This window comes from Desarmillaria tabescens, assembly GCF_030435595.1.
Source record: "Desarmillaria tabescens strain CCBAS 213 chromosome Unknown EV420scaffold_1, whole genome shotgun sequence".
Classification (NCBI taxonomy): Eukaryota; Fungi; Basidiomycota; class Agaricomycetes; order Agaricales; family Physalacriaceae; genus Desarmillaria; species Desarmillaria tabescens.
Genome location: NW_026848300.1, coordinates 1111096 through 1119960, shown reverse-complemented (window position 1 = coordinate 1119960; position 8865 = coordinate 1111096). Strand labels below are relative to the sequence as shown.

At 47.5% G+C, this 8865-nt stretch overlaps 2 protein-coding genes across 2 annotated transcripts; one reads left to right on the top strand and one right to left on the bottom strand.

The window, feature by feature from the left end:
* Window positions 1-1096: 1096 nt before the first annotated feature.
* On the top strand, window positions 1097-6483 carry EV420DRAFT_1494376 (exonuclease II). Its single transcript, XM_060470804.1, has 21 exons — window positions 1097-1162; window positions 1211-1221; window positions 1282-1298; window positions 1350-1405; window positions 1461-1499; window positions 1551-1829; window positions 1877-2192; window positions 2246-2490; window positions 2541-2720; window positions 2775-3223; window positions 3270-3423; window positions 3480-3601; window positions 3653-3797; window positions 3851-4498; window positions 4554-4804; window positions 4866-5159; window positions 5210-5255; window positions 5305-5438; window positions 5492-5784; window positions 5839-6048; window positions 6100-6483. Exons 1-21 carry the CDS (start codon window positions 1159-1161, stop codon window positions 6413-6415), a joined length of 4209 nt encoding a protein of 1402 aa, XP_060339200.1. The 5' UTR covers window positions 1097-1158; the 3' UTR covers window positions 6416-6483.
* EV420DRAFT_1494370 (GMP synthase) lies at window positions 6484-8771 on the bottom strand. Its single transcript, XM_060470803.1, has 11 exons — window positions 8678-8771; window positions 8529-8628; window positions 8366-8478; window positions 8169-8309; window positions 7900-8115; window positions 7714-7847; window positions 7262-7662; window positions 6947-7206; window positions 6840-6889; window positions 6684-6789; window positions 6484-6628 (listed from the first exon to the last, which is right to left on the bottom strand). The coding sequence occupies exons 1-11, from the start codon at window positions 8732-8734 to the stop codon at window positions 6611-6613; spliced, it is 1596 nt and encodes a 531-aa protein (XP_060339199.1). The 5' UTR covers window positions 8735-8771; the 3' UTR covers window positions 6484-6610.
* Between the last annotated feature and the right edge of the window lie 94 nt (window positions 8772-8865).

The window sequence follows — 8865 nt, the reverse complement described above, 5'->3', positions numbered from 1 at the left end:
AATATGTAACCGACTTGAAAATATCTTCCCCGACGTCCGCGAAGTCAGAAACTCTCCAATGGTCAGCCACACACTTAAAGGATGCAAAAGACTGAAAGGCTCAGAGGTCAAGCGGAAATCCCCTCTCTCTCACGACAACATCCGTCATGCGATCAAGACCCTGGGCCAATCCACCGACTATGATGACTGCTTATTCCTCGCACTGCTAGTGACCGGATTCAATGGCCTTCTTCGGCTCGCAGAACTCAGCATGCCAGATGCGAAAAAAGCACGCAATTGGCGGAAGATCACCCGGAGAACGACAGTGGAGTGGCTCTCTGAGGGTTATGCATTCCTCCTGCCAGCGCACAAAGCCGACACCTTGTTTGAAGGGAATAAGGTCATTATCCCGGAGGACGACGACCCCACCGTCAACCCCCTCCCTGTTTTCCGGCGTTATCTCAAACGCAGGGACGATCGACACCTTGTTCACCCAGCACTGTGGGTAACCGCTACGGGTGCTGTCCCGACGCGCTCCTGGTTCATGAGGAGGTTGCGCCAGATTTTCCCGACCAAGAAGATCGCTGGCCAGTCCATGCGGGCTGGTGGTGCCACAGACTTGGCCGAGCGAGGGGTGCTCCCATACCTCATACAGGCGTGTGGTCATTGGTCCTCAGACGCATTCAGAATATACATCCGAAAAAACCCAGTCTTGCTGCTAGCGATGATTGACTCATGAGCGCCCTCATTCTAACAGCCACCACGTACATTCCCCACGCACTTCAGTTCTATTACCATATAGCGCTCATACACGCGGTGCCCGGTTTTCCCCCAATTTGACTTGTGCCCAGAAGGGCAATTTTTCCGTAAACTTGCACGATAAGTCGGACACTCGTCGACCAATTAGTTTATGCATTCCCATTGTTCACCCATAACGAATACAAATCTTCATCATGTCTCATGTTAGTAAAAATTGATGCACGACCAAATATTCGGTCAAGAACGTCGGTATCGATGCTAGCCGTTGCCGACGCGAGACATCGTGACGGGTGCGATCGCTGAAAAATGACGCATTGTTTGTCACTACAGTGTAAAGCAAATTGATAAGTCAGCAACCCGCTGCTGAACTTCCAAGTCTAACTGCCTCACTGCTCCCTGCCATTACAAGCGTTTACGACGATGGGTAAGCTGAGCTGCCATTTCATGTAAATATCTTTGACACAGAATCCAGGTATTCCCAAGGTTCGTGTGCTTTGCAAATGGTTGACAGACCAAAGTATGAAGTGACCTGTCCATGTTCAGTTTTTCAGATACATATCGTGCGTGGTCCTAAGAATAACATTAAATGTGCTGATCTGATAGTATTTTAGAGAGCGCTATCCTCTAACGTCCCAGCTTATTCAGGAAAACAAGATACCCGAATTTGGCAAGCTTTACTGCACTACACTGAAAGAGTTTCGTTAACTGAACCGTTTGTACAGACAATCTCTATCTGGATTTCAATGCAATCATTCACAACTGTTCGTATATCATTACTGCAAGCTCCAGGACATAGCTTAACACTTCTCCAGGCTCACATCCGAACGACGACGATGCCCATTTCCGACTCTCAGAGGAACAAATATTCACGTCAATTTTCGCGTATGTCGACCATCTTTTTGGAAAGATCAAGCCAAAGAAACTCTTCTTTATGGCTGTTGATGGCGTTGCCCCGCGCGCCAAGATGAATCAACAAAGAAGTCGGCGGTTCAGGACGGCAAAGGAGGCAAAGGAATTGAGAGAGAAGGCGGAGGCCAAAGGGGAGAAACTTCCAGAGGAGAAGGCATTTGACAGTAACTGTATCACTCCTGGTATGCTCCGCTCTTTGTCCTCGTTTTGTGATCTGACAGTGATTCAGGGACACCTTTCATGACCCGTCTCTCCGAACAACTACGATATTTTGTGAACAAAAAGATAACTGAAGACTCAAATTGGCGGAACGTGCAAGTGGTTTTGTCTGGACACGAGGTTCCAGGCGAAGGTGAACATAAGATTATGGAGTACATTCGACTTTCTCGGGCACAACCAGATTACAATCCCAATGTCCGTCACTGTCTCTATGGCCTGGATGCCGACCTTATTATGCTTGGCTTGTTGAGCCATGATCCACATTTTTGTTTGTTACGTGAAGAAGTCAAATTTGGCCCGGCGTCGAAGAAGAAAGGAGGAACCAAGTGCGCATTCTTCTCTGTTTTTTAACCCTATTGACTCACGATATATACTGTAGTTTGGAAAGTATCAACTTTTATTTATTGCATATATCTCTCATGAGGGAATACCTTGATCTTGAATTCCACGAAATCGAATCCCGGCTACCATTCCCCTATAGCCTTGAACGTGTCATCGATGATTTCGTTCTTCTGGCTGTATTTGTGGGGAATGATTTTCTCCCAAACTTACCCGATCTCCACATCCACGAGAATGGCCTGGAGAAGTTGTTTGACGTGTATAAGACGGTTTTACCTGGACTAGGTTTGCTCTTTACTCTCGGACGCTGCGATACGTATCTAATATATCACAAGATGGATATCTTAATGAAGGAGGAAAAATCAACCTTCTACGGCTGCAAGTGGTTTTGGACGAAATGGCCAAATGGGAGCAAGAAGTATTTGAGAAGGAATATGCGGACCTAAACTGGTACAAGGGGAAGCAATCTAAGCATGTACAGGAGATGGAGTTGGCGCGTGAACGGTCAAAATTAGGTGCGCTGAAGTATCGCTACTGGCTTATGCATGCACACTTATCATTATTTGCAGTATTGACACGCCCGCAGCGTGTAATTTTTGAGAAGGTTCATGAATTCGTGCTGGGCAATGACAAGAAGGCCAAACTAGCTATGCCGAACGATTTTCCTGCCCGGGAGCGGAAGTTCATTGGCTCTTTGGCAGAAGAACTTCATTTGTCCATCACATGGGATGAATACGACGATAATGTCAATTTGGTTACCTTGAGGTTTCCGGGCGCTTTTGAGGAGTCGTCTTCCTCAGAGGACGGACAAGAGGACGGAAAGAAGGACGGTGAAGATGAGGGAGAGTGGGAAGATGTCGACGAAGAAGACGAAGAAAGTAAAGCCGCCATTGAAAGGATCTTGAAGAAGTATGCCAAGGCGCCTGTGATGGATGAGGATGAGGATGGGGGCTTCGATGCAAGACACGAACGATCTATCCGGGAAAAGATGGATGAATGGAAACGGAATTATTATAAGGTGCGGCTTTTGATCTACTCAAGGCATCGGTTAAACGAATTATCAGGGTAAACTGGAAATATCATATGATGATCCGAAGGCAATGGGCGCCCTCACTTATCGATATGTGGAGGGCCTTCAATGGGTCATGCATTACTATTATAGCGGAGTGGCGTCATGGGGATGGTTCTACGACTATCATTACGCACCTAGGATATCAGGTTTGTGGAGTTGATAAATCCCATGGCGAATAGTTTAACTTTTCGACGAATCTCAGATCTTCGAGATGTAGACAAGATGACGTTCAACTTTGAACTCGGAGAGCCGTTCAGACCATATGAACAGCTGATGGGGGTGCTGCCTGTGGCTAGCAAGGATCATATACCGCTAGCATTCCAGGTATTTTTATACCTACTCGATCCACCCTAGCGACGGCTGATAGCTTTCTAGGATCTTATGTATGACCCCAACTCACCCATCCTGGATTTCTACCCCTTAGAATTTGAGCAGGATCTCAATGGGAAAAAGCAAGACTGGGAGGCAATCGTTAAAATTCCTTTCATTAACGCTGAACGTTTACAGAAAGCCATGGCCTGTAAGCTTGGTTTGTAATCATTGCGTTAATGACCACTAAAGTCCTACTCATAGCTCGTGAACATCGGCTGACTCCTGAAGAGAAGCGACGCAATGGCTTTGGTACTAGCACCAAGTTCACGTATAGAGTTGGCGGCGAACCTACTCTATATCCTTCTTCTCTCCCCGGTTTTTTTCCATCGCTACACCGTTGTATGTGTGTCATGGAACCTTTCGATCTGCCAACGCTAGATGGACTGCACCTCGTTGATGGCTTGGTTGAGGGCGTTTCACTGGGCGTTGATGCGCTCGCTGGGTTTCCCTCCCTCAAAACCCTGCCACATACATCAGTCCTTGGTTTTCATGGCGTTAATGTGCACGGATCGGAGAGTAGAAATAAATCAATGGTCGTGCACATTGAGAATCCACACGAAGGCCGGAAGATTGCTGATATCGTCAATGAAATGGTCGGAGAAAGGACGTTCATTGGCTGGCCGTTCTTACAGGAAGGCTTAGTTGTGGCGGTTTCGGATGCTCTCTTCAAATATGAGAAGATGTCCGTGGTCCCCGGGACTGCCCCCAAAGTTGTGTCAAACCCGCATTCTCCTCAAGGCCTAAACTTTTGGAAGATGAAGGCGGAGCGAATAGAGCAGGTATACTCGAAGAAGTGTGGGGTGATCACGGGAAATGCGGAAGTTCTTCTCCATGTTCGGCCATTGAAAGGTACGGTTCTTCTTTGGGGGTACAAAACGTATCAGTATTCTGACCGGCGTCGTAGGTTTGAAGCGCCTTGAAGATGGTGCCTTCGTGAAGGATTACGAAGGCATCGAGAAAGAAACGGAGCAGGCGATTCAGATGACCTTAGGACATGTAACATCTGAAGATCCCCGGTATATTGAACGCCCTGCGCCGCCACTGTCAGAAGAGTTCCCAGATGGGAGCAAGATCTTCTTCTTGGGTGAGCATGCTTATGGCGTTGCTGCGCAAGTTTCCGCCACTACAGAAACGTCCCTTTCTGTAAAACTTGCAGTGCGTGCTCTATAACTTTTGCCGATTAATGTCCGTGGGCCTGATTATGATCTTTGTCAAGTTATTTCCATCCGAAAAGTCCGAGAACGACAAGTTCAAGGCGATTGTCCAGGACCGGACTTCTGAGCGGTATTATCCTTCATTCAAAGCAGCCGAGATAGTCGGCATTTCTGGGCGTGCGTTATCGAAAATAACGTCGAGCTTCATGGTTATAACTTCGGACGGCGTGAAGAATAATCTGGGTCTAAGCTTGAAATTCGAAGGGAAATCGATGAAGGTGATTGACTATTCACGCAAGGAAGGTCGGAACTGGGAATTTAGTGAGAAGGCAATCAAGCTCATAATAGATTACAAGGTAAGTCCCAACAAATGCCGATTTTCGCACACCGCTGATGTCGTTGACAGACAAGGTTTCCTGATATCTTCCGTTCACTTGACAAGCCCGGAGATGGTAGGTCCTAATAGAGACCTATATCATGCATATTCTGACTTTGTCTTAGCAATGGCCAAAGCGCCGGAAGCACTGCCAGGACCGGATTCCGATGGGCGTGTCCGAGAAATCAAGGTCTGGCTCAAAACTCAAGGCGTTCGTGACTTTGAGCCTGTATCTTTGTTTTGCGATCAACTGACAAAGGTGACCGTCCTCATTTCATCAAGTTCTATTACATCGACTGAGTATTCTGACAGAGCATGGTCGATGAGATCGAGAAAACGGCTGACTCCTTCAATGCCAATAAGTCTCCCACGGCCATCAAGAAGGTAATCGTTAAAGGTATTCCTCGGCAAGCCGTTCTCAAGCCTGCTCACGCCGTGTATCGCCTTCAAAATCAACACTTTGCTCTTGGAGACAGAGTCACGATGATACAAGATTCTGGAGCAGTGCCCTTGGCCGCTAAAGGCATTGTCATTGGGTTGAATTCCAAATCTATGGATGTGGTCTGGGACGTTCCATTCATGGCAGGAACTACATTAGGTGACAAGTAAGCCTTACATTCTCTGTTTCCGTCCTAGTCACAAAACGTTTTTGTATTTAGATGCTCACAGTATCGGGGATTGACCGTTGACTTCAACTCATGTCTTAACTTGACTAATCCCCAGTTTGTCACGCCTACCAACCCTAAGGCACCTTCGTCACCAGCAATTACAACACCTTTCAAACCGCGTTTTGGCCCATGCCCTGCTATTCTACCTGCATCGGGACAGCCAGCCGCCTCTGGTTTTCGGCCAGCTCAACCGAGTCAAAAGTAAGCCATTCGCGGAAACACGTCGACCATGCTAATTCCTCATTCCATCAGGCCGTTCTCGCCCATTTCCATCATGTCGAATCCTCAAAGAGGTCGTGGTGCATACGTAAACGGACGCGGCGCGGTGCCGACAGGAGCTCCTCGATCATCAGTGCCTCCTTCAAAAGAATCATCTGCCCCATCTATGAATGGGACAGCTGTGAATTCCAGACCAATGCGTGGTTTCAACCCTGGAAGAGGACGGGGAGGATTTGGCCCCGGACTTCGGGGTAGAGGAGCGTTCACTTCTAACATTGATCGTGGTCGCGGCAATTCTTCGTATCGAGGTCGAGGCCGTGGGTCATATGCCGCTCCTTTGCCATCATAAAGTATAAGCTTCCATTCAGCTACAGATGTATCCCTCCATGATCGTGCAATGGTGTTATTGCTACAGGTTATCTTATTGTTGTTGTATTCTATCACTTGCAATCTCAGTACGCCTAGGAATGTCTATCTACATGGGGTTACACTATATGAGTGATGTATAATTACGGAATCCGTCCGCGCGAAACCCAAAGGAGGTTCATAACCATTCAACGGTCTGCGGATTCTCAGATTAGTTTCGGCCTTTTTTAGCGTATGAAAGAAATTCGCACCGCCGGTGGCTTTGAAGAGATGTCGTAGGTAACACGATTAATGCCTGGCACTTCGTTGGTAATACGGGACGAGATCCGGCGAAGGACCTCTGCTGGGAAAACGTACCTAACGAGACTCATTGAGCACATCACACGGATTAAGTGTCGGGTACTGACCAATCAGCAGTCATGAAATCCTCGGACTGCACAGCGCGCAGGGCGATGACCTTTGAATACGAGGATCAATTGAAATCTGTCGGCGGAGAAATAGAATTCGGGCATACTTGTTCGTAGGTTCTCTGATCACCCATAACTCCAACGGCTCTGACAGGTAATAAGACGGCGAACGCCTGAGCAATCTCATTATATAGCCCGGCTTTACGAATCTCTTCGATATAGATGTGATCAGCTTGTTGGAGTATCCTGACCTGATCGCGTGTGACGGGTCCGAGGATTCGTATTGCCAGTCCAGGTCCAGGGAAAGGATGTCGTTGGACGAGCGGCGCAGGAATAGATAATAAGCGCCCCAAAGCCCGGACCTCATCTACATATACATGTTTGACATCAATGAAATCAGTTGGGAGTTATGTAAATCGTACCTTTGAAAAGCTCCCTGAGAGGTTCAATCAACTTGAGCTTCATGTCCTTAAGGAGACCCCCAACGTTGTGGTGCGTCTTAATCGTAGCACTAGGTCCCTTGAAGCTAATGCTCTCAATGACATCGGGATACAGAGTGCCTTGCAGTAGCCACTCCACCCGCCCTTTCCCAACCTTCACATCTTCAATTTTCGCTGCTTCTTCCTCAAAGACATTGATGAAAGTGTTGCCGATGATCTTGCGCTTTTTCTCGGGATCCTCTATTCCTTCCAAGCGTTGAAGGAAAAGGGAGGATGCGTCAACAACTGTGAGGTTAACGCCAAGATTTTTGTTCAGCATCTCATCAACCTGGGCGGCCTCGTCAAGGCGAAGAACACCGTTATCTACCATAATCGCATGAAACCTGAAATATGTCAGTTATATACTACTCATAGCGACGACCCGAGGAACCCACCTATCGCCGATGGCTTCATGCATGAGCTTCGCGGCAACAGTGCTATCCACACCACCGCTAACCGCGCCAATTACACGACCCGAAGAGCCGCAGATTTCTCTAATGCGGTTGATTTCCTTGCCGATAAATTCTTGCTGGTGAAATGTTGGTACACACAATCATAGGAAAGCACATACAGAGACTCACCATCGTCCAGTTAGGCCTAGACCCGCATATTTGCAGGATAAATTGGCCAATAACTTGTTTACCGCGAAGGGAATGAGTGACTTCCGGATGGAACTGGATCCCATAGAATGGCTTAGAATTATGAGCGATAGCGGCGTATGGAGCAGTACTCGTATGGCCAATAACGTGGAAATCGGGTGGCATTTCCGTAAGTTGGTCACCGTGCGACATCCATACCTGTGAAACGATCAGAAAGTGCATGCTTTTTTCAAGTACACCGCTACGCTTGCCTGCATTTCATCTCCTAGACCCTCAAATAGAGTGCCGGCGGACGAATTCGCATCTTCTGCCTTGGCGATCTGAATTTGGGCAAATCCGTACTCTCGGTGATCGCATTTCGCTACTTTTCCCTTCATGGTCCACGCCATTTCCTAGAGTCATGTGTCGTTAGGATGGGAAGACAACCGTGGCGCTTAATCAGGTGTACCTGCAATCCATAACAGATGCCTAAGACAGGAACCCTGAGGTCGAATACTGCCGGGTCAACATGAGGCGAATCCTTGTCGTAGACAGAATATGGTGATCCAGACAATATTACACCTTGGAGGCAAGTTAACCTCCGGTGCTTGCGAAAACTTTCAAATGGAAACCTTTGGGCTTGAAGTCGAGATCTCTAATCTTCACCGTACAAGGCATTAATTCAGCGTAGACATTGTGTTCACGACATCTTCGGGTAATAAGATGGCTGTACTATGGTCAATCTTTCAGTAAAACATTGCAAGACTGCTTAGAAAGCTACCTGTGAGCCAAAATCAAGAATCAAGATAGTATCGAAGGAGTCGTGTATTTCAGCCATGGTAGAGCCGACGATAGAAGAAAATGTTCGGGTAAGGCCCCGGTCGGAATGTTCCACTTCAATTTGAAATTTGAGACTCGCTTTCGCAGCACGTGACATTCGCGACCGAAATTCGAGATTTGAAATTTACG

Excerpts from the sequence above, each read along its gene's own strand:
- EV420DRAFT_1494376 (XM_060470804.1), top strand. Across the intron at positions 5,256-5,304 it reads ACTTGACAAGCCCGGAGATG|CAATGGCCAAAGCGCCGGAA; the intron begins GTAGGTCCTAAT and ends ACTTTGTCTTAG. Across the intron at positions 5,785-5,838 it reads GGAACTACATTAGGTGACAA|ATGCTCACAGTATCGGGGAT; the intron begins GTAAGCCTTACA and ends TTTTGTATTTAG.
- EV420DRAFT_1494370 (XM_060470803.1), bottom strand. The coding sequence starts at position 8,734 with ATGGCTGAAATACACGACTCCTTCGATACTATCTTGATTCTTGATTTT. Across the intron at positions 8,116-8,168 it reads GTCTAGGAGATGAAATGCAG|GTATGGATGTCGCACGGTGA; the intron begins GCAAGCGTAGCG and ends ATCGTTTCACAG. Across the intron at positions 7,848-7,899 it reads CTAGGCCTAACTGGACGATG|CAAGAATTTATCGGCAAGGA; the intron begins GTGAGTCTCTGT and ends ACATTTCACCAG.